The following is a 24,109-nucleotide window of genomic DNA, read 5'->3' on the forward strand; positions in this document are numbered from 1 at the left end:
CTTCCTCCCCAAGATTGTCACAGGCTCCGAGACCTGGCGGGGAGGGGTCTCACCCCAGCAGATCTGATGGGGGTCAGCCCCTGGGCGACTGGCGGGGTAGGATGGCCCGGGGCGGCGCCACTGTTCGCGGGTCGGGGCGGAGGGATCCTGAAAAGGACCAGCCCTGAGACGGGAGTTCGGCTCCTTTAAGAGGGCTTTACAAGCCGGGTGGTGACAGGCGCCGAGTGAAGCGCCACGTGACTTTTCCACATGGGCGGGTGGGAGAGGAGCTCTCCTCTCTAATCTGCTTGTCTTCCCTTTCTCATTGCACCAATCAACTTTCGCGGTAGGCGGGCACGCGCGGCCCAGATGACCAATCACCACCGAAGGGGAGGGAGGCGGGGCCCGTCGTCGGTCCCACCCAGCACGGGAAGGGGCGGGGCCTCCGCGAACGCAGTGTGTTGGCTCGCAGGCGGGCGGGGCCGGGGAGGTGAATGGAGCCGCAGGTAACGCTGGAACAAAGCGGCTTGACTCCGGCAGCGCGCGTGCGCGGGGCCCGCTGCGCTTTCCCTTCCAAGCCAGAGCTCGCGGTTGGGTCCTGCCGTCCGCCTGGTGAATTCCCTGTTTGGTGGTGGGGAGCCTCCTTGGAGCTTACCTCCTCCCACTCTTGCCTGAGGCGGGTCAGCTCTGAGCCACCTTGCCCCACCTTCGATTGGGGCGGCACCGAGGGATGGTGGTGCTTGAGATTTACAAAAGAGGGGCATTCTGGAATCACGAGGAGTTTTTTCCGGTGCCCGCTGTCCGGGAGCCTTCCTCCTCCAGCCTTCAATGCGAGGGTTATTCCACCAGAAAGCTTTCATCCCAGGCCTCAAAGCCGTGTCCCAAAGGAGCAGAGGTCTCTCCCGCAGTCGCACTCCCAGAAAGGCCAGAGCAGCGCAGCCAGAAAGGGTCTTATTAGCAGGGAACGCATGCCCAGGGAGGGGAACGGAGAATGGGTCTCTGGCCTCTAGCCCGCGGTTGTCCTGGGGGTTTGGGGCAGAGCCTGCTTCCCTGGGGTCTCTGGCCCGGTGGAAAGAGTTTCCAGGGCCTGAGAGGCCAAGATCCAGATTCTGTCCTGCCACTTGTTGACCTGTGGTGACCTGAGTATGGTTCTCACGTCTCTAGGCCTCAGTTCTCCCTAATGTGGGACAGTGCTAGTTGGACACCTTGCCAATCCCCCACACAAATGCATCCAGCTGGGAGGATGTGTTTCCCTGACGCTGGACCCCTTGGCTAGCAGCCCAGGGGCTGGTTGTCAGGGATGGAGGCAGCCCTCAGAAAAGGGACTGGAACAAACCCACCAGGGAGGGCCACTTGCTGCCTAGTGACTCATTGCTCATTCCTCGCTGAGGGTCCACTGGGCACCAGGCACTGCCGGAGCTGGAGTGTTGGCAGTGGATGCACCGTCCACTTGGCAGCCCACGCAGCCTGGCCGGCTCTCTCTTTTGCTCCATCTGGGTGCTCCTCAGGGCTGAGACAGGATAAACAGGGACCCCTCTTTCTCTAGGAATTGGGCTCTGATAACATGCTAGCTCCTGTACCTCAAGGCAAGCCCAAGGCGATGTCAAATGCCAGTCAGTCAGGGTGACATCCCCTGAGGAGCCAGTCAGAGTCATGCTACCAGGAGGGATCATGCTGTCCTCAAGTGGGGCTGGGCCATGTGCTCACCAGGTTGAGGTGTGCTGGCTTCTGAGTGCCTGCTGGGGAACTGGCCACTGCTTTCATTTGTGGGGCCCAACTAAAATGGGAACCTCCACTGGGCCCCCACAGTCCCTGTGCGTGAAAGGAACCACCCTGGAGGCAGGAAAGGAGGCCCTGCCGCCCCTCACAGTAGCTCGTGATAGCTCCTTTATCTCTCCTCCACTCTAGACTTCTCTAGACTCTCTATTACCCAGCCTGGAGCAGAGGTCCAAAGCCCGGGTTCCTGAGTAGAAAGTCCTGCCTCCAGTCTTGAACAGCTGGACATGAAGCAGCACAAGCCATAAACTGGATGACAGCAGGACTGCCCTGAACTGGGGGAGGGGGTGTCCAGAGGGAGGAGGGTAGCCAGAACCCTTGGACCTGTCAGGTCCCAAGTGTAACAGGGACATGCCTTCAGTTAAACAGTAAGAGGTCAGAGCTGCCCCTGCCCAGGGCCTCATCCTGCACCTGTGGGCCTCCCTCAGGGACGTAGGAAGGGGGTACCTAGGAAAGGGGCTTTCCTGGCTGCAAACTGGTACCTGAACAAGTCCTTGGGATCAAAAACATTCTTCCACTTCAGGAATGTGGTCTTTCCTGCCCTTCAAGGTGCAGGCCTCCCTCCCCTGCAGCCCCCAGGACAGGTACCAGGCTCACAAGGGTCTCCCTGAGGGACAGGGAAAGGAGTGGGCAGAGGGACCCCAGGACAAGGCTGGGTCCCTGGGGATGAGCTGGTCCCAGGTGGGATCTGTTTGAGCTCTTCCGCGGGCAGTGCCTCCCTCTCACGCACACCTCCAGGCCTTTGCACAAGCTTTTCCCTCGGCTAGGCTCTTTTTGCCCCTACCCTTTGCCTGACTTCCAATCCCAACCCAGGTGTCACCCTCAGGGAGGCTGCCTCTGATCCCCCAGGCTGGATTAGCTGCCCTGTTCCATGCTCTTAGATCCCTATCCTCCTCCATCTTTGCTCCACACTGTGTCACAGTCACTGTTCAATAACCACCCCCCCCCACCAGACTCTCCCTTTGGAGGCCTGTTGGCACATCTGCCCCTCCTTCTGCCATCCTCATCACCCCTCAGGAAATTACGAGTCTCTGTTCACCCAGGCCCATACCCACCAGACCCATAACCACCAGGCTTGTTTGGAGCTGCCTCCCCTCTCTGCACACATCCAGCCCCAGAAGCACATAGAGAAGGGAGGCCTGGCCGTGATGCCAGTCCATTTCATGGCTCTTTGCTGTGCCTCTGGGAGGAGTTGAGTGTCCCCAAGAACAGATGTGAACTAGTGTGTACCCCCTCACCCCCCAAACCCACATGGTTTGGTGACACAGGAGCTGGGTTTCTGAAAAGATTTCAAGCAACTTAGAAACAGACTCTCCTTTTCCCACTGGTGTCCAGGGACTGCTTGCAGTTGGGTCACCATGTTTCGAAAGGCATATGCCAGGGGGTCAGTTCCTCAGCCTCCTGATCCAAAGAGGAGTCCACCAGCAAGCACAAATTTGGGGTGAGCTCCTGCTCACTTCTCGAGGGCAGCTTTCCAATATGGGTCCACCATGAGAGATGAGCAGGGGCTGAGGTGGGGGCCACGTATGCCAGCCATGGGGCCAGCTGCTCTGAGCCCAGGGCAGCTCCACCTGGCTGGGACAGGTGTCCCAAGAGAGGCCATCTGGACCAGTAGTCACTCTGAGCCTTGGGACAGCTTCTTCCCTAGTCCTTGGTGAGGCCCCGTCTCGGCTGCCATCAGGACTGGTGAGGTCTAAGCTGGGCCAGGACTGGACTTCGAGAGGCCCGGTAAGATTCCTGCTCACTTGTGGACAGCACACCCTCAAGTGTATGTACATACTCGTGTCTTTACCAATGTGTAAGGACAAACACAGATGCAGACATATCCATATAGGTGTACATGTTCCCAGGCACATCTGCACATGTGCAGACTTATGCATGCACGTGTGCTGAAATGTATAATGCATGTGTGTATGCACTCACTATTACACGTGCACACACACACAGACCCATGTCTGGGCACTTGCCATTCTTGTTGGGGTGGGGTGGGGGGTGCCCACAGGCTGAGACTCCCAGAGGGACGGTTACCAGGCTGGTGGGATCCACACTCTGCTACTCCTGGTGCCCCGACATGTCTCAGTGGGCTCACCCTGGCCTGCTGGCCATTGCTGGGATCTCTGTGGTTGACAAGCTGGATGGAACTGGAGCCTACCCCTGCCTTCCTCCCAGCAAGGGGCAGCCAGGCCTGGAGTGATGGTGGTGTGGCATTGGGGAGCTGTCACCTGGGGCAGTGGCTTTGGTGTTGGGGAGCCCCCTGCCTGCTCATCGACACCCTCCCCTGCCCAGGTGTGCGGGGCAGAGGGGGTGGGAGGGCAGGGCCCTGGGGAGCAAGCAGCCCTGGTGGAAGACTGGGTCACGCCCAGGAAAATCAAAGAACAAGACCTGGCAGGATGGAAGTGAGGCCTGGGAGATGTGTGGGAAATTCCCGAGACTCCTTGAAGCAGACAAAAGGGAAAGAGAGTGAAGGGAGAGGCCAGGTCTTGGTGGGAGCTGCTCCCTCCCATTCATTTGCAAACTCTCACTTTCTGAGCACATACCCTGTGCCAGGGAGTGCCAGAGCAGTGAGGTGGGGATTCAGAGGGGGACTGGTTTCTCCCTCTGGGGGCTCCCCACCAGCAGGGGCAGAGCCAGCCCCTGAGGCCCTTGGCTAGCCTCCTCGCATGGACTCCCCCCTGGCCTCTCACTCAGGAGTGTGGTCTTTCCCAACCACATAACCAGCCCACTGGGGCCAGCCCAAGGATGGAAAACAGAGGACACACTTTCACCACTTTCCAGTACTTGGTCCCTGGCAGGCATTACTAGTCCATCACAGCATGTTTTCTTGCTGAGCCATCCCTCTGCCTCAAAATCCTTCCAGGCAGGCATGACCAGTCAATTGATCGTGGTAGGTGTGACGGAGAAAATCTATTTGCCAAGGCCCTGATTCACAACCAGACCAGCTGTGGCCCCTGTGCCTTGGGACAGCTCACCTGCCCCCAACCTCCTCCTGCCCCTCATGTTGTACCCTGGCCTCCACACACTTCCTCTGTCCTCGGCCCCCTCCTCTGGAATCACTGCCAGCTGCAGAGGGACCACAGCTCAGGAAGCCTTCCCTACCTGACCTCAGCAGGGTCTGCTCCTTCCCTGGCCTCCCCCAGGGGGCCCAGCTTTGGCTACCCTCTGCCCACTGAGGGGCAGTTCAATCTGAGGGAAGACCAGGGTCTGGGGTGGAGCAGGCCCAGATGTGGGTTCTCTCTGTGACTTCACCCTTATGAGCCTCTCCTTCCTCACTGGGGCCCAGCCAGGCCTCCCTCATGGTTTCACCCCAGGCCACACTCTCCCAGGCATGGCACAACCCTCCCCTTGGAGAGCGCTAAGACGGTTGGGGTCTGCCGGGCTGGCTGCCCAGGTAAGTGGGCATGTAAAGCTCTGCCCAGGGCTGACGACCTGATGTCAAGGGGACCTGGTTCCCATCCCTGCACAAAAGCCATGCCCCATGTTGTCCTCACCCCTACTGCAGCATCTCACTTTCACATCCTCAGCCCTACATTATCCCCAGATTCCCCAGTTAGGTGAGCGGAGCAGGGCCTGTCCATCCGCGCTACAGATGGGAAAGCTGAGGCTCCGCAACGGAAGTGTCTTGCCCAAGGGCCTGGCTCAAGCCTCAGCTAGTTACTCACTTACCCACTGGGCTTTAGTGAGTCACAGTGGCCCAGGTGATGGGAAGGAAACCCATAAACACAGGAGAGTGGGAAGGGCCGTCTGGGGGAAGGGTGGGTTCGCCTGCCTGGGGCGCCCAGCTATGATTCCCACACATGGGCTCCGTGGCTTACTGGGCAGGCTCACGTCGGACTGTCTCAAATCACATTTCCTTCTGGCCTTGCATCTGGGCTTTCATCAGCTCTGGGAGTGCCATCAATCCATTTAACAGAAGGGGAAACTGAGACTCACAGTCACACATTAATCTGTGGCAGAGATGAACCCAGGGCTCCATCCTGCCAGCTCAGGAGTTCCCAGCTGGCTCTTCCTGTAGCGGGAGCAGGACTGGGGGATGCCAGATAGCAGGCTCCTCTGGGCCCCGTGACAGACCACAGGGAGTCCCTTGCTCTGCCCATCTCTGAGGGGGCTCAGGCTTGGCAGAGTGGGGGGTGGGCAGCTACTCACCCCCATAACTGAGAGGGGGCTCCATCCACACAGTGAATGTGCTATCAGATGCCCTTCCCATTCCCATGGCAGATGTCGCTGACCTGTCCCAGGACCCAGTCTCAGAAGCCATCTACCCTCTACCGCTACCGCGCAGCCCAGGCCCTCCTACCTCCTTCCCAGCCCCTTGGCTCCATCTCCAAGCCTGTACAGCCCTTTGTCATCTGGCCCCTGCCACTCTCCTGTCCTCAGGGTCCAGGATTCTCCAGCTGCCCTCCACTGTCTTTCCCTCACAGATCCCAGCCCAGGCTCTGACTTTGTCCGGCCTCTCCCTCTCCAGGGCCTTGGCATCCACTGGGACCCTCCCCTCCCAGCTCTTTCCTGTGAGTACCTTCTTCTCCTCCTCCCAGGCAGGACTGCGCTCCTGGGAAATGGCTGGGCCAGGATCAGAACCCCGGCCTATTTCTAGACTCTTCTGTATTGTCAGCCGTGAGAACATGGTCCTGTGATTTAAAAGACGTCTGGCTCTCCTTTGCCACGCTGGATGGTTCCGAAGCCTCTCACTTCCATCCCCACTTGAGACAGCCTGTCCCGCACGACCTGCTCAGAGTTACCACATGAATTTCCCTGGAGCCAGAAGGCTTGCCATGAAGGGATGGAGCCCTCCTGTCACCCTGCCTGGTAGGGCTGCTCCCTGGCCCAGGGATGCAGGCCTCAATCTCCCAGCTTCTGAGAGGGCCTCCCTCTCCCCACCCAGGTGCAGCCCATCTTTTGTCCGTGGATTGAGCCAAATCTCTGACCTCTCCCAGAACCCAAGGATTCCTGGGGCCCCGAGCCTGGGTTCAGTCCTGCACGCTCCCAGCCCCTGTGCCTGGAGGAGGGGCTGGGCTGGGTGGGTGCTCTGACTCAGCTGGGAGCCCCATCTGCTGACACTGAGGTCATCCCTAGGGGGCCAGGAGAAGCTACTCAACAGCCCAGGAAACCAGGCGGGCTGGATCTGATTTCCTTGGGCCACGGAAGCAGGCAGAAAGAGGGAAAGGGCTCAGATAAACCCGGTCAGGCCAGGTTCCCTGCTCCCAAAGCCAGTGGCCAGGGCTAGAGCTCTCTCCTTTTGCATCCCCCTCCCCAGAATCTTCATCCTGGGCTGGCCTCCCCTCCCCCTTACACAACACACCAGAGCCATCTGGGCCTTGCATGATGGAAGCTGGGGCTTTGTCCCTCGGGGCCACCGTGTCCCTCTTGGCCTCCTGCTTGAAGGTTCTGATCCTTCTAAAGGCCACCTCTGCCAGGAAGGGCCTAGAGGCCCTTATGGTTTGAATGGAGGCTGGGGTGCAGGAGGGTATCTGGGACAGCATTCCTGGTCAGAGCAAGGATAAGGAGTGGTTATGGAGTTGGGTGGGAGCCTGGCCCTGGTTCTGTCTTGCCTGTGTTTTTTTTTATTGGGAGAGCTGGCAAGTGTCAGGCTCCTGACAATGAAGCCAGCTGGGAGGAAGGGGGTGGCTGGGGATTCCCAGGGCACCTGGCAGGTGGAAGTGCCAGGAGCCTGGGCTGGGTCTGCCTTGGTGGGACAAGGGCTGGGGAGTTGGGGGCAGGTCTCTCTGTAGCTGCTAGGCCTAATCACCCGATTCCCATCTGCCTGCCACCCGGGCTTGTCTACTCCCCTCCCTACCATCCCACACAGCCCCGTTTTTCAGGAATTCCTCCTACAAGGCATTGATGGTGACAGTGACGGTGACTATGACGAAGGCTGGGAACCAGCTGGCTTGGCCCAGGTGTGGGGTTGCTGGCTTGGGGCCTCACAGCCCAGCCCCATCCCAGGTTTCAAGCTCAGCGCCATCTCCCATGGGCTCAGCTGTCCGAATGCTGCCTGGAGCTGGATCTGGGGTGTTCCCAGGCAGGCAGGTGCCTGTGGTGGCACCAGAAAGCAGTGTGGGGACTCCCTTTCCTGGCCTGGCCCCAGCAGACCCCACCCAGCCCTCCTCTTGCCAGGGGATATGTGCCCCCAGATATAGAAGACTCCTTCCTGCCGACTAGGGTCTTTAGGAGAGCAAAGGAGTGTCTAATGAACTCTGACCCTCAGAGTGGGGCTCTCTGAGGCAGGGATAGGGTGGCCCAGGGGCCAGCTCTGCCTGAGGCACCTGTGCCCACCTCCCTGCCCCTAGGCATGGCTCTGCAGTCCCCCAACCCCACCTCCAGACCTGAGCCCTAGAGGAAGCTCGGAACAAGGGCTGGCAGGATGGGGGGTGTCGAGAGGGCAGTTTGGTTGTAGCTAGAGTCTTTCCTGGAGACCCTGAAGCAGTAACCACCCCAGAACTACAGGCCAGGCCCAAGAACTCAGGCTGGAAAGTGCCTGGATTCCCCAGCCATGGAGCCCCCAAGCAGGAGGGAGCTGCATGGGGGCATGGGAGGCTGGAGTCCTGGGGAGCTGGAGGGTGGGGGGGCACAGCTCTGCTGTCTGTGGTACCCCAGCCCTTAGGCCTCAATCTCTGCATCTAGAAAATAGAGCAATACCTCTGCCTATCCTAACTCCCAGGGGTACAGGCAGCCAGGCAGGTTCTGCATTGGAACCCATCAAAGGGAAGGGCCTCTTTGGCCTGAGGGGCTGGGCACGGAACCCTCCAGATCACTCCCACCCACTGCAGGCAGCAGGAGTGGCCTTGGTCTGGACCATCCATGCCAGACAGTGTCCAGTGCTGACCTCCCCGCCAGGCCCTGTGCTGGGTGCTGGGCACCCTGGTGACAGGGGCAGCTTTATGTGGGCCTCAGAGCCGGCTGGCAGAAGATCGAGCTGTGAGTGTGCCATGTCTGCTGGGAGCGGGCAGGGGTGAGGTGGGGTGGGGTGAAGATGGTAGGGTGAAGCCTGACCAAGGGACCTGGTTCCAGTCCTGACTCCATCACTGACCTCCCTTCTTCAGGCCTGTTTCCTTCTCTGTAAAACGGGGGAGTAGTATATATGCAAGACTGCTATGAGGCAGGAGGAAACAAGCCATGTAAAGGGCCCAGTCCAGGGCCAGGCATCTGTCCCGCTGCTCAGCCCTCCTTGTGCCGGAACAGTGGAGAGAAGGCCCTGGGGACAGGCAGGGAGTGTGGGAAGGCTTCCTGGAGCAGAGGGATGGGAAGGGGACCTGTGAGCAGCTGAGCCAGGGAGTGTGGTCAGAGTGGGCTTCTGAGCAGAGAGACTGGCCCCAACAGGGAGGGAAAAGAGAGACAGAGGAGCTCTTCTGAACTTAGAGCAGGCAGCTGCCCCATCCTGAGGCTGATAGTGTGGTGGGGGCGGTAGCAGGGACTCTCCCAGTCCCCTGGGCCTGTCTGTGCAGGTCCCATCCGTGGGGCAAGGCCCTGCCCATGGCCTCAGGCCTCTGACTGTGCCCACACTTGCCCACCCACCTGCCGCCCCTCCCATAAGGAAGAAACACCAGGGCGGCGAGGAATCAGAGTCACCAGAGCCCTGGCCTGGCTCAAGTGTGGTCCTGTCTCCAAGCCTGGGCCACCCCAGTCCCCTGCCGGCTCCTGCCTACACTTTCTTAGCCTGCCACCCCCATTCAATTCCCACCCTTTGCTCAGACCCAGAAGACAACCCCTGCCCTGACTCTCAGGGAGCTCGTCCCATCAGACAGCTGTGGCCCATCCCTCCTCAGGGCTCTTCCTACAGCATTTCCCAAAGTGGGTGTTCTAGAACACTAGGCCAGGCACACCTTGATAGAAGGGGCCACATGGTCAGATGTTTGGGAAACATTGTGAACTCTGCGGCCCCAGCCATGCTGCACACAAATGGGTTGAAGGCTCCGGAGAGCCTGGCAGGGAAGTGGCTGCTTTTACTTTGTTCATCCTGGTATTTCCCAAACTCTGGTGACCAAAGCGCCAGTTTTTTTGTTTTGTTTTGTTTTTTTGCATAACCTTCACTATCATCCCCTGGCACCCAGGCCCCTGGTGTGCACCTCGGGGGAGAAGGTGGTCTTGTGTTGCTCAAATGGCGGTTCGACACACCACACCCTTTTCTCTGGGCAGCCCTTCTCAGTTTTCAGATGTGAAGCTGATGGTCGTCAAGTTAGTCGCTCAGAATCCCACCCCCTTCCTGTGCCCCCTGCGGGATCAGAAGCTGTGCTGGCCTGGCCTGGGGAAGGTGATCAAACGAGTGCCACAGAAAGCAGACTGGAGAGGAAGGAGAGGAGCCGGGATGCCCAGCCATGCCTGGCCACGCTCCCTCCCACCAGCGTCAGCCCGTTCTCGGCCATGACCGGCTGCACAGGGCCAGACAGAGGCCAGGCACAGGGAGGCTGCTGGGTCTCAGCTTGGGGGCTGCGGACAGGGCCCCTTCCCCAAGCCCAGGCCAGGGTAGGGTTACGAGCCCCGAGGGTCTCCTAATGAGTCCCACATGCGAGTGGATGCCTCGGAGAGGAAATGGGAAGGGGCTGGGAAGGGGGAGACGAGGCCTGAGAGGGGATTGGAAACATGTGTTTGTGGAGGGGGGAGAAAGGGCGGAGGAAGGGAGGGGAAGAGGGGGGAAGGAGGGGAAGACTTTATCCCCAGAAGTCCCAGTGTCCACCCCCCACGAGATTGGCAACAGGCTCCAAAGTCCCTGCAAGAGGCCTCCAGGCTGGAGGCTGTTTTGGGGGAGCAGTGGGAGAGGCCCCTTAGAAGGCCCACTTATCTCCTTCATGCAGAAAAAAACCCCAAATCCTGGGGTTCTGAGCCTAAAAGGGGGCAGGATGGAACCAGGTGGGTGGGCGGGCCCTTGGAGGAAGGAGAAAGCCGCTCCACATGCAGCAGGATGCTGGTTCCCATCCAGCCTGGCTTCCCGCTACCCCACCAGCCCTGCCACCCACCTTTGCCCCTCTCTGCTGGTGGGTGGGCAGGGAGGCCCAGCATGTGGGTTGGCTCCCCTGCCTCTCTCCTGGTCTGATGGGGCCGTGCAGGGACATGTTGGCATATGAGTGGGAGGGTCCAGTGAGAGACCCGTGAGGGTAGGGAGTGGAGGCTGAGGGCCTCTTGAGGTGCAGTGAGCTCCCTCCCTGGGGCGCCGGTGAGCCCCAGGCTGGCCCAGCCAGCAGGGCCTAGAGTGGGCCTGGCAGCCAACTGGTGGCCCACATGACCCCAATGCTGGGGGTCTAGCCCTTCACCCCCCAAACCCACCTACCTCCCCAGGCCGTGGATTGGAACCCAGCAGGGACAAAGCCTGATCTTAGAGCTTTGCATGAATTGTTTCAGCAACGCTTCCCAGCAGCCCTACAGGGCCACTCCTGCTTTTGCCCCACGCTATGGATGAAGAAGCTGAGCACAGAGAAGTGAAGCCAGAGTGTTCCTGGTGCTGGGGCTGGAATGTACCTGGTGTATTTGAGGAAAGGTGAGGCCGGTGTGGCTGGAAGGGTATGAGGGAGGGCTGTAGGAGACGGGGTGGGGACCAGGCCGGACGGACAGGGCCTTGCTGCTGTGGTGAGCATGTGGCCTGTACTTGAAGGAGGATGGGGAGCCACTCAAGGGGGTTGAGCAGGGAGTCGCATAAGCTAGCTTACAATTTATCTTTTTCTTATTTCTTATTTTTTAATCTTACATCTTGGACTCTGGCTTCTGTGCAGGGACAGATGGGGTGGCGCAACGGCAGAGGTGGGGAGGCCAGCAAGCAACAGCTCAGGAGGTCCTGGCTCCTTGGGGGCGCGCTCCCGACCAGTCCCAGGCTAAGGCTCCCAACCTCCACCAGAAGGGCCTACGGCGGTGAGGCTTGATCAGTGCACCCCCAGACAGGAGACTTCAGGACACCCCTCAAAGGCTGTAGGCATCCTTGTGTGGCCTCATAAGTGGCCCCGTTTCCTGGCACACAGCTGCCAGGGGAGCAGGATCCAACCCTGACTCTGCGACAGAAAATACCTTCTGTTTCCAGTTAGCAGGTACAGCCACATGTGTGCTGTCACCTGGAGGGTTAGGGAGGACTAATTGCACTGCTTCTCCTGCTCCAAGTTTCAGAGGCTTCTGCAGAAAGCATCCAGGAACAGATGTCATGGGAGGAAGATTCTGGAACCTGAGCTGGGGGGTGGGGGAGGTGCTGGCCCCAGGGTGTGTGATCTGCACTCCCATCCCAAACTTGCAGCATGAGGCCATGTCTCTGGGGTGGCTCTGGCTAGGTTCAGAGTTTGAGGGATCACGGCACAGAGGTGGGGTGGGGGCACTGGAGGAGATTCTGGAGGAGCTGGATGGTTCTAGAGAGAACCAGCTGATCAAGGCCAGGTCCCAGACTGGGCCCAGGGCCTCAAGGCCTGCAGGGAAAAGCCTGGGGAGGCCTAGGGGTAGGGGGCAGAGGTCTGGAAAAAAGGACCATTGAGCAGAGCAGGTGCAGGGCACATGCCCTCAGCAGGCCTGGGACCAGGAAAACAGCATGGTCTAGATGAACGTGGATCCCAGGGGCTCAGGGTACCCAGGGCCCTGGAAGTCAGTCTAAACTTTAAAGCTAGGTCCAGGTGCTGCCTCGTGCAGGATGGAGGCAACAGGAGCTGAAGTCAGTCTGTGTGGCCGAGTGACACTGCTCAGCGCAGACCCCAGCTCCTGGGAGCCGGGCTCTGCCTACTGTCCTGTCTTCAGGAACATGCCGTTGTGCCTGAAGGAGAAGCTAAGGGCTGAGAAAGCGAAGCTGTCCAACATGACTTCCTCTCCTGCCAAGGTTCCTTGTCCCAGGGCTCAGACTTCTTACGGGTGGAAGGATAGAGGGCAGTTGGGGGTGGGGGTCCTGCCACAGGAAGCACCCCAGGCAGATGGGGCTCTAGGTGGCTCACCTGAAGTGAAAACACGCCCTGGCCTTGCTCTGTAAATAGGTTCTTGGGCGTGTGTTTCCTCATGGCAGCTCCCAGCAGAAGAGGGCTGGCAGCAAAGCTTTCTAATGGCTTCACTGCGAGCTCTCTGGGCTGGCTCCAGTCTCATCTTGAGCACAGCCATGGGGGCCCCGCACCCTGAGTACTCAGGGTTAGAGAGGCAGGGGGGAAGGCTCTAGAGAGACACTTCCTGGAAGGGGCTGAGCCAGCAAGCCCAGGGTGCCAGCGCAGGCTGGCTGGGGTGGGCGGGAGCCTGCCAGGCAACGGGGCAAGGCCCTGGGCAGTGAGTGGAGCCATGCCCCAGCACTCCAGGCCCCCAGCAGCCTGCCACTGTCCTTGGGCAAACATAATTGCCTCCTCAGCAGGCTGGGGTGGAATGGGGTGAGGAGAGGACCACAGGGTGGATTCCTGTCCCCTTTAAATGGCTACACACACAGTTAAGGCTGGAGCCATCGGGGGCCCATCTTGAGCAAATCGTTTAGGAAGAAGATGAGGTTAATGACAGGGAGCCGGGACAACAGGGCCAGTGTGACTCACCCTGCTCTTGCTTGCTCAGTGGGCTGGGTTTCCGGGATTCCGGGCAGTCACAAACGCCCACCCCCAAGCCTGGGCTGGCGCTAGTGGCGGCCTTGGCCTGCTCTGTTCCTCGGGTGGGGAGGGGCTGTCCTGGGCCTCCTTGCCTGTGGCCCAACTCCCTCCTCACCACTGTGAGAGATGCCCATGGCGGGGGCCATGGCATCGAGAGATGCCAACTCTGGCTACTTGAATTTCAGAGCCAGGGGGCCCTGGGACCAGCAGATACCCACCCCTGCTGACACAGGGGCCAAGGTCCAGGGAGGGGCATGACCTGCCGGAGGTCTGCCCCGAGGTTGGCAGGGGGTGGGGGTAACATCAGCAGTCACACGCTGACCACACCAGGCACTGCCCCCAGAGGACCCTGTGCGCATTCACAGCCCCACGGGGCAGGTACTGGGTAGAAGCAGAAGCACAGAGAAGTTAGAACTCATCCAAAGTCACGGAGCTACTAGGTGGCAGAGCCGGGATTTGAACTCGGGCAGTGGGCTCCAGAGGCCCCTGACTCCCGCTGCCCCCATCTCCACTGCTCTGACCTCTGGGAGGCTGCTCCCCGGAGCAGTCAGGAAGCCGTGGCAAGCAGGCCATGGACCAGAGGAGTGAGGAGCGGGCTGGGTGGGAAGAAAGAGATTCCTCAGGTGGCTGGCCAGTGGCACCTGAGCCTCTGGGGCCCCATCGCCACCTGGCCTGTCTGGTGCTCCTGGGAGTGGCAGTCCAGGCATGAAGGGCAGGTGGGCTTGCCATGGGCTGGGGTTGGACTCGGCCGCTTCTTCCTGGGTCATCCGGGCCCACCTGGCCTACCCCCCTCAGCTTCTGGCAGGAAGCACAGGTTCATCTCGAACCCGGAGAATCTGGCAAAGTGTAGGTGCGGGATCGCAATGTAAACCACAGACGCTTGTTTATTTCACGTGTTAGGAAAATTAGGGCTTAGAGGGGTGGTGGAGGTGAAGGAGGCGCAGGGATTGCTGCTGAGATGCACTTCCTAACACCCCCCTGACCTAACCTCATCTTCCTACCCAAAACAGAGATGCCTGCGATTTGGCTTTCTGGGAGCTCAGTCACCAAAATCCAAAAGCAGGAGAGACAGACTGAGCCGAGGCCTTTGCCTTTCTAAGAGGGCCGCTTTTGTGCCTGGCAGCCAAGTAGGGGATGGGTGACTGCCCAAACTACAAGGTAGGGCTGCAAGGAGTGTTATTGTGGACAAGCCCACTAGGCCCCCGTGTGGCCCCATCCCTGACACACACAAGGAGGCAGGCCCTGATGGCAGCCTTGTCTGCCAAGCCATCTAAGCCCAAGGCCCACACCCCCCACCAGCTAGTGAGGCCCCCCACACCCACTTCTGCTTGCCGAGCCACCAGTGTTGCCCACTCAGGGGTCCTGCTGTGTCTTCAGAGGGATGGGGATGTGGAGGCTAGACAGGCAGGCTTCCGAGTGTCCGGTGCTCCCTGGGATGTCCGGCCCCCTGCCCCCAGGAGCAACTGGGCCCCAGATCTGCACTTAGAGCAGCGAGGTCCAGGTCATGCCCCACACAAGCAAGCAGGGGAACTTGTTTTGGCCCACACTAGTCTCGGCCCCTCCGCAGCCCTGCATGGCAGTGATACACATGGAGCCCCAGGCTTGGATGGGGGTGGGTCTGTTTTTTTCCTTTTCTGATTTTTTTTATTGTGGTAAAATACACATAACTTAAAGTTTACCATTTTAACAATTTTTAAGCATATAATTCAGTGTATCCACAATGATGTGAAACCATCACTATTTCCAAAACTTTTTCATCATTCCAAATTGAAACTCCACCTCCATTAAGTAGTAACTCCCCACCACCCACCCCCTGGTAATCTTCTGTGTTGTTTTAAAGCCATGTCCAGCTCTCCAAGAACCATCCTTTCCCCAGATCCCAGGCCTGGCTGGTGGCTCCACACACGTGATACCTTCTGTCAGTAAGGCTGGTGTGAGTGCTTGGGGAACACCTCGGAGAGCTGGCCTGGGCCACCCTAGTCAAGCCCTCCCCGCAGCCCACAGGGCTGAGAGGTGTGGGCCTATCCATGTCTGGCCACGGCTCCTGCCTGCTCCACCTGGAGAGCCCATGTTGGGCTGAGGCCAGCACTGACATCCCTGGGATGTCCCAGGACATGCTGATATCATCCTACAAGGAAAGGTACATGTGTGGGGGGTGGGGTGGGTGGGTTGTGCACCCCCATAACCACCTGGCACTGGGGCAGTGCAGGTGTGTTTGAGGATAATAACCCCCTGGCTGGCCCGGCCCAGGAAGCTAAAGGCTGAAGGCACAGATGGTCCCCAGACATCTGAGAAACACTCCCTCTGGCTTCTCCAGCACAACTGGAGGAAGGATTCTATGGAAGCCCTCGTGGGCAAATGGAAGCATGGGACCCAGGGCCTCTGGACCCAGCAGGAGAGCCAGACGGATGTGGGTGGTGTGCAGGGGCTGCAGGGGCTCTGGCTGCCTTGCTCTCCCAACACCCCAAACGAATGCAAACGTCAGCATCCAGGACACTCCCAAGTCACCATTTTCCTTCTCCCTTTATGGACGTTGGGGCCAGGAGGACTGATTAGGTCACAGCAAGAACAAGCCATTTCTTTGATGAGCTCCACAAAGTCAGTTTTAGTTTCTGGATTCTTGTGCCCTCACACATGAAGGGGTAGGAAGCACAGGCCACAGCGAACACACACAGAGCAGAAATCAAGGCCACTGCAAGGCCACCACCCACCCCAAAGAGGGTTTGTTCCTAGACAAACCTGACTCAGATGGGTCCACTTTGGGTCTTCTCTTGGACTGAGAGAAAACTCCTGGTTCATCCATCCCATAAACAGTCATCCCCTAAGCTGTGTCCAGGCTGGGAAGCCAGCAATATGGCCACCAGGTAGAGAAAACTCCACTAAGTTGAGTGCAATCAAGGCGGCTTGGGGCCACCTCCCCCAGGGCGGGAATTGCAATCTTCAGGCTCTGAGGTGGCATATGTTTTGAAGTAGCTCCTTTACATGTAAATAACTGTGGTCCTGACAGCTGGGCCTCAAGCTTCCAGACAGAGGGCCGCCTGGCACAAACAGCAAGGTAGAGGCCGACCGCATGACCCCTGGGCCTTGGGTGTGGATGTGAGGCCCATTCAGCTGAATCCCATTTATTTATTCACCCAGGTCCCACAGTACAAATCCCCGGCCTGCCACCCCTCCCCCCCAACTAACTGAGCTCTTGATTCTTGCTCCCCTGATCATGTTTTTCTCTGCATGATTAGCTGCTGGTTTTCCAGACACTGCTTCAGCTTGTCTTCCGTCAGGGTCAACCGCTGCTCCAGGATGGAGACTGTCTGCAAGATAAATGGTGGGTCAGGCTCAGAGGAAGGAGGGGCTGCCCTGGGGATGGATCCCCTCCAGCCAGGCCCTGCTCAGCTGTCTCAGTGGCTGTTGGGACAACCCTTGCCCTATGTCCACCCCTCCTGGCCCCAGATGGTTTGTCTCTGATGTCAGTGGAAGGTGGAAGACACAGTGAGGGGAAGTAGGCAGTAGGTTCCACAGCCCGTGGCCATTCCCCAAGACATCCCAGGGGCCAGGAGTCCCTAGCCCTGGTGGTCTGGCAATTAGACTGTGGCATCCTGGAGCAGAGCCAGCTTCCTCCTTTGGGCCAGGCTCTGTCCATAAACAATTCCGTCAGATCCCGTAAAACCAAGCATTCCCATTCCAGAAAACTGCACCCACAAATGAAGGTGCTCCACCTGGGGCTGTCCCACCACTCAGGCCCTTCACCTCTATACATGGAGGGGCCTCCCAGGCTAGAGCTGAGTCCCTGCACCCAGGAAGGCCACTGCCTCTCCGAGTTCAATAAAGGCTGTTGCAGAAGATGTGCCCTCTGTGGGTGAGGCTCGGAGGCTCTGAATAGCCCCAGGGTGATCACCGGCAAGTGACAACTCTGGTCTCTGAGCCTGCTGTCTCTGTAGGTGGGAAGATAAGGCCTTGCTCCTAGCAGTTCTGAGGACTATGGGAAATGACTCGGCATGGTGCCCAGCACTCCTTCAGCTTGACCCACATTGCCCATTACAGCCATGCTTATCGTCAAACTGCCTTTCTGAGCTGAGCCCTTGTTTCTAGCACAATGGGGGCTGCAAGTGCTTCATGGGCCAGGGCCCAGGTGGCCGACTTGGCTCCCAGATGAGGCTGCAAACACCTGCCCAACTCCTTTGGCTTTGGACAGAACATTGGCAGAAGGGCAGTGGTGTCTGGGAGCCTATGTGCTGGGCACTGGTCCCCACCTTCCCTGTAGAGGGGCCGGCCCACTGCCCTCAGGTACTCCCACCACAGGCTTGCCCCACCAATCACACACCCACCCTGGCACTCCTTCAGCTTGACCCATGTTAGCCATTACAACCAAGCTCAGCATTTTCCTCAAGCACTGAGTGCCTGTAGCCTGTCAGGCCCACACCGGGCACTGGGTAAATCCACTGTGAACAAGCAGGTTGGGTTCCTGTGCTGTGTAGCCTAAAGGATCAGATTAAGAAGGAACACTTTCTATTAACTTCACCCACTTGACCATGGGCTTCCCCAAGAGGTCTTGCCACCTTCCCCAAGGCTCTGTGAAGGCTCTGGGCTTTGGTCCAGTGGAAAGAAAACTTTCCTTTCATACATTCAATAAAACACTGGAACATTCTGGAGGGAATTTCCCCTCTAAGTCTGCTATAAATCCTCACAGCATCCAGCACGGATGTCAGCTGCTCATGGAGCTGCTCCGGCCGGCAGCCAGCCCCTCAACAAGCTGCCCGGGGCTTGGAGGTGTCGCACCCCAGGCCACAGGACAGAGCTGGAAGAGTCTCTGCCCACGGAATACGAACTGAACCCTTAGAGGCTGAGCTGGGCTGAAAGAGTCCAGCCAGGGAGGGGGTCTGCATCTCATAAAAGGGGCAGCGGAAACAGCCCCCGGCTGGCCTGGAGCAGCATTCCTGGAAGTTTCCACTGGCCGCTGCGAAACTCACACCAAGCCAAGCTCCAACGTCATTTTTCATCAGACTTTTTCCGACGGCCCCGAACTCAAGGCCACAGTGGGGGAGCCAGGCCTGCTGCTTTTCCTCTTTTTTTTAAACAAACTTTTCACAGGGACCCAATTTCCAAAGTTGAGGTGGTGGTCCCAGAAAACAAATGGACAAAGTGCGTTCATGACCACAGGCAGCCTTGGCCCCTGTGGAGCCTCTGCTGGGGCCCACGCCCACACCAGGGGGGTGGCACACCGCATGAGGCCCCTGCCTGGCTCCACGCGGCCCCCCACTTCAGCTCAGCAGGAATGTGGCTGTTAACTCTGTGGAAATGAAATTCGTTTTTTACAGAAAAGCATCACCTATTTCACAACCAGCCAACCAAAAGGAGGGTGCTGGCCCAGGACAGGGTCCATCCCTCTGGAGCTTTGAGAAGATACCTCAGAGAGTACTATGAACAAACAGACCTAAAAAAAGAAACACCCCTCAAACCTGCATCTCCTTCCCTGCTGCTCTCCAGCTTCTCCCTCTCCCAGCCAAGCTTCCGGAAGAGTCATGTCATCTATGGGCTTGGTCTCCGCTTCTCCTGAACACCCTGCCCCTCTGCCCCACGTGTGCTCTGCCAAGGTGCTGGGTGGTGTCCTACCACCCGGGGATAAATCCACCAGGCTCTTCCCAACCATGTCTGATCCGCCCAACAACCCCTTGCCCCCTATCCCTGTGGCCTTTGAGCTGAGAGGACGGGCTAGGGAGGGGAGGATGACTTTGGATTTCTGCTTGTTCACTAGAACGTTGTCTGGTATTTTCTGGTTCACAGACTTTTTGTAATAATCCCACTCCAATAAAAGCATGCGTTCTCATTTTTCATGGAAAATGGGTATCCTTCATGATAGTGAAACCTGGAAATCCTGTTCTCCAATTTTGCTGATGTGCCTTCCCTCTGCCAAGGAAAGGGTTTTCCTGGTGCTGGAAAGGCCCCCATCAGGGGGCATTCAAATGGCAAAGGTCAGGTGTGCTTGGAGCCAGCAGTGAGACAGGCTTGGGGGCAGGCCACCCTGCAGGGACTCAGCCTAGGCTACGGGCCCGGAGCAGCCAGTGCCTGTGGCAGAGGGAAGAGAGCATCTGGGATGGTGCATGTTATGTGTGGTGAGGGAGGGCCATCCCTGGCAAGGACAAGTTTCCCATCACGCATTGTATCAATCCAAGAAATGGCCTCTCTTTGGTCCTGCAAAGGAAAAAGGCCACATTTCAACGATGCCTCCTCACCCATTCTTCGTACAGAATCAAGGACTTGGGAATTCTCAATGTCATGTCACCTGCTATCAAGTCTCAGTGCCTGGGACTGAATCCACTGTTGGTATTCACACCACACAGGGAGGGCTGCCACAGCTGGACATTTATCAGACATACAGCGGGGGTCTGCATTCCAGTAGGATGCCCCTGCTTTCTTCCAGGATGCATGTGACATTGGGGAATTGCCTCTGAACTCTGCATAGTATGGGGTGACGCCAGCAGGACCATTGTGTCCAACAGTGACTTTTACTTCTGTCAGTTCAGAGTGATGTAGGCAAGCACACACCCCTACACCAGTGTCAGGCGCATAGTAGGTGCTCAGTAAATATGTGCTGACTCAGCGTCCAAAGGGCAGAGGCCCTGGCTGTTCCTCCTGCTGCCCAGTGCCGTGTACAGGGAGCCTGGGATGGGCCTGGGAGGCACCACCCAGCAGGGCCCAGCCATGCAGGCTGCTCGGTGCTCGCCTCGCCTCATGTTCCGGGTCCAGCCTGGGGAATTCTCCTGCTACACAGAGTCCATCCTGCCCAGGCCAGAGACAAGGCCACAGCTGCCCTAGAGGGTGAGATGGGGCACTTCAAAGGCAAACACCTCCACAATCTTCCTAAGTCCCACACTCTCCCACCCAACAGTTTCAACTTTCTCATTTTATTCAAGGGCAAATGACAATGACCTTCCAAGCGCTAACATGACCCTTGCTGCCTCCTACCTTGCTCTGTGCAGAGGAGCAGGTGGCCAGTGCCAGAGGCCCAGTTCCAGCCCCTCGGAAAGCCCTCCAGGGAGTGCAGCAGGGACTGGCAGCAGGTGCTGAGGAGGAGAGCTGCCCTGCCTGATGTTGGTATCCATGGGCCTCCGACTTTTAAGCAGGGCAAAGGGAAACTGAAGGAAGAGGAGGGAAGTCCAAGGCTCTGGCTGTGGCCCTCTCCCGGGACTCCTTCACTCATGGGTCCAAGCTCTCCTGCAATGAGGAGAGGCTCAGCCCCCTGCCATCCATTGACCTCAGAGGAGCCTGGCAGCCCATTCCCTTCCCTGGCTCTTCTCTGCTGCCCTCTGCAATTGGGGTGTGGAGCCCAGAACTCAAGATACCAGTGGAAGATCCCAGGACTGGGCTCTGTGGTCACCCTGATGATTCCTGACGCCCTGATCCAGGGGCTTTTCCTTGGCAGCTGACGCCCAGAGCACCCATGATGTACCAAGCTCCCTTTGTCAGCCCGTTGGTTAGGAGCCTATGCCACCCCCATTGCACAAATGGAAAAACTGAGGCACAGTGCTATGAAGTAAATTGCCTAAAGTCACCCAGCTTAAAACTGACAAGCCTGGACTGTGAATGCCGGCTGCCTGGCTCCAGGGTGTGTGCTAAAGCTTCAGCAGTGCCCGCTCTTGCTTTGTTCCCGTCAAGTACGGGGACGCCTGGCCTTACTTGCTTTTCCTCCCCTGGCCTCTGGCCACACCATCCCAGGAGCCCTGCTTGTGGGGCACCCCTACCCCACTTTCGCACCCCTCATGTTCAGACCCAAGCAGCCTGAGGAGGAACTCACAGGTCCCACGACCCTCACCTGCCAGCCGGGTGGAGCCAGGAGGTCATCAGGGCTTCAAAAGTTTTATTATCCCAGTCATGCCTGTCAGAGGGTCACCTGGGCTCACTCCTGAACCACCTTCTCCTGCTCTGTTACCAGAAATTTCCAGGAAGCCATGGTACTCCTCACGGAAAGCTGTAGCCTTGGAAACACTTCTACTTGCCATTGAATGTATTCTGTTGTTACTCTAGACCAGGGGTTGGCAAAATACAGCCTGCAGGCCAAATCCAGCTGGCCGCCTATTTTTGTAAATAAGGTTTTATTGGAACACAGCCATGCCTGTGTGTTTACATATTGTCTATGGCTACTTTTGCACTACAATAGGCGGGTTGACTAGCTATCACAGAGAGTGGATGGCCCACAGGTCTAAAGTATTCACTGTTTAAGAGAAAGTTGGCTTAGACTCACTTTGCTCGCTCAGTCCTCACTAAGCACCTCCCCGTGCTGCTGAGCTGTGCCTGGACGAGGACAACAATGACGCAGGCAAGCCCAGCCAGACCCTCCTGGTGTGCACTGGTCTGAGGAGGCAGATGCTAAATGACTACAGACCAGGAGGGTGTGCTGGGCAGAGTGGAGGGGCCTGACCTGGTCGGAGGCCAAGGGAATGGGCCCTGGGGAAGGGAGCAAAAAGCCAAGGCCAAGATGGAGGTCATCCGGCAAAAGGTGAAGAAGAGCATCGGGCCCAAAGGAACAGTGTGCACAGGGACCCTGAGTCGGGGACATGGTGAGCAGGAGGGTGGCCAGAGGATGCCCACATGCCAGGGGGAGGAGAGGGAGTTCAGGGGGCAGGAGGCAGCTTCATCTTCACCTCCAGGCTGCAGGGCATGAGACCCCTCTTGCTGCTACATGGGAACGGTCCAGAGAGCAGACATGAGGCTGTAGGGAGACGCAATGGAGGTGAGAGAGAATGAGAGGGCACGGTGGTGGTCTGGACTGGGGAAGAGGAACTTGGGGGGAAACGGACAAAGCTAGGATTGAACCGCCACCAGCTGGTGGTGGGTCAGACGGGAGATGCGAGAGGAGGAGACGCTTCCTGAGGCTGAGAACAGAGAACAGAACTAGTCCTGCGTGAGGGGCCTGGGATGAACAGGGTGAGTCCAAGGCCCCCGAGATACCCGAGATGGGCAGGCAGGTCTCAGTGGTCTGGGCCGAGGTAGTGACTGGGAAGAAGCCTGGGCCCATGGCAGGGTTACTTTGTGTTTCTGAGTTTACCTCATCGCTGGGAGCCCTGGGAGCTGGGCAAGGGAGCAGTGAACCCACAAGACTCCTAGAAATGTGAGAGGAGAATCCGGGCAGGCAAGCTGACGGCCCAGCAGGGCACCTGCTGAGACGACTGGAAAGTGGCATGGCTCCCCAGTGGGCACCAGGGAGGGACTGCCTGACCCAGGAGCCATGACAGGGAGGAGGGGGCTGGAGTCACTGGGGACCAAAGCCAAAGAGCCTTGCCAGACAGGGGGTCCAGGAGCTTGGGCTGGGGGCTGGGGTTTCCAGCATGGTTCATCACCTTAGCTCTCCAAAAAGAATCCTCCTAGACGAGGCCGAACAATGGCATTTTATCTGAACCATAATTTTCCTGCTCAGGGGAGAGAAGACATCATGATCTGCCTGTTATTGGGGCAACATTCACAGGGCGAGCACGTCTCCTCTCCCTCACAGTTCAAGATGTGTAAGACGTTTTATGTAACACGCGGAACGGCCTTCTGAGTATGGTATAAAAATAACTGATTTTAAAGTGACAGGCTTTTATTTTTAGTTTCCTAAGAATTACGCTGATGCCCAAAGAAGTTGCATCTAAATGCCAGTCCTTGCCGACATGTCTGGCACCCCGGGCCCTCCAAATCCAAATGGGAGGAGAGCACAACTGCTGGGGCATTTCGGCAGCCATCCCCCTCCGTACCTCGCCACCTCAGATGCCTCTTTTCTCTCCTGTCATCAAATTGCTAGGTATCTGCCCATGGCTTGCTCCCAGCCTTAGAACAGAGCTGAGCCCAGCTCCCACACTGCCTCCCCCACCTCCACCAATGGCCAAAACTGGCCAGTGTGGGCGCCCTACTCAGGACAGAGCCTGGGTTTGTCCAAGGCCGACCTCAGATCCTCTGGCATGGGTCCTGGGATTTGGGTACCTGGGGCCCCGTGAGTGTCATACACGGTGGGCAGGGCCTCTGCACGACTTCACAGCCAGTAAGGAGCACAGGCAATGAGGCCTGGGGGTTAAAACACTTCTATAGGCTTTGCATAGGTAGAGAAAAGTTCTCTGGGCACTGCCTGGAGGAGGCAAAAGTCCAGCGCTCCCTGACAGAATGTATCCTGAGCATTGAAAGAAGTAAAGCAAAGCAGAATGAGGGCAGGGAGGACTCACCTGGTGCAAGGTGGCCCAGCTTGCCTGGCTGCCATCCTGAGTCTCATCCCCCAGAGCCATGCACAGCCTCCTCATGCCCACATTCTCCCCTCCTCTTGCACTCACACCACAGTTCTCCCCAGGCTTTGCAGGCCTTGTCTTGGTCCCTCCTGGCTCCTGCTTGCTCCCCACCCACCCAGCTTCCCTACTGCCTTGAGGTTAGCCCTCTCCTCTCGGCACTGCTGGCCTCTTTTCTCCCTGGCCTGGCTTCCTCTCAAGGTGGGCTTGTCCTGTATTTTTCCTCAGAGCCCCCCACCCCCACCCCGTTCTTATTTCTGCTTCCTTTTTAGGCCTCTTATTCATCCACTTTTCGCTTTGTGTTTGGGGAGAAGGCAAAGAGAGAAGACGCAGGGTATGTCTGTCTGACCCATAAGGACAGGCCTCCAAGGAGTATCCAGGCCCCTGCCGTGGTTCGCTTGCTCAGGGGCTGAGGCCAGGGCAGGTGGCCCTGGGAAGGAGAGCTCCATCTCTGACGGGGGGTCCAGAAGGCCTCCGTGAGGACACAACACTCAGTCAGCCACAACATGGACTGAAGGAATTGCATTCAGGCAGAAGGCACAAGTGCAAAGACCCTGAGGCAGAGAAGCATTGGCACACTCTTAGAACCGTCAGGAGGCC

The 24,109-nt window shown here is 58.2% G+C and overlaps 1 protein-coding gene across 2 annotated transcripts in view; it reads right to left on the bottom strand.

Moving 5' to 3' along the window:
* Nucleotides 1–14,947: 14,947 nt before the first annotated feature.
* The window catches only part of POC1A (POC1 centriolar protein A), a 111,125-nt gene continuing 101,963 nt past the window's right edge, over nucleotides 14,948–24,109 (bottom strand). For both annotated transcript variants that reach the window (XM_037797615.1, XM_037797620.1), the window contains one exon: nucleotides 14,948–16,573. In XM_037797615.1, coding sequence (XP_037653543.1) covers nucleotides 16,478–16,573 — 96 coding nt within the window. In that variant the 3' untranslated portion in view covers nucleotides 14,948–16,477. The remainder of the gene's footprint in view (nucleotides 16,574–24,109) is intronic.

Source organism: Choloepus didactylus, chromosome 1 (assembly GCF_015220235.1).
Source record: "Choloepus didactylus isolate mChoDid1 chromosome 1, mChoDid1.pri, whole genome shotgun sequence".
In the NCBI taxonomy this organism is placed as follows: domain Eukaryota; kingdom Metazoa; phylum Chordata; class Mammalia; order Pilosa; family Megalonychidae; genus Choloepus; species Choloepus didactylus.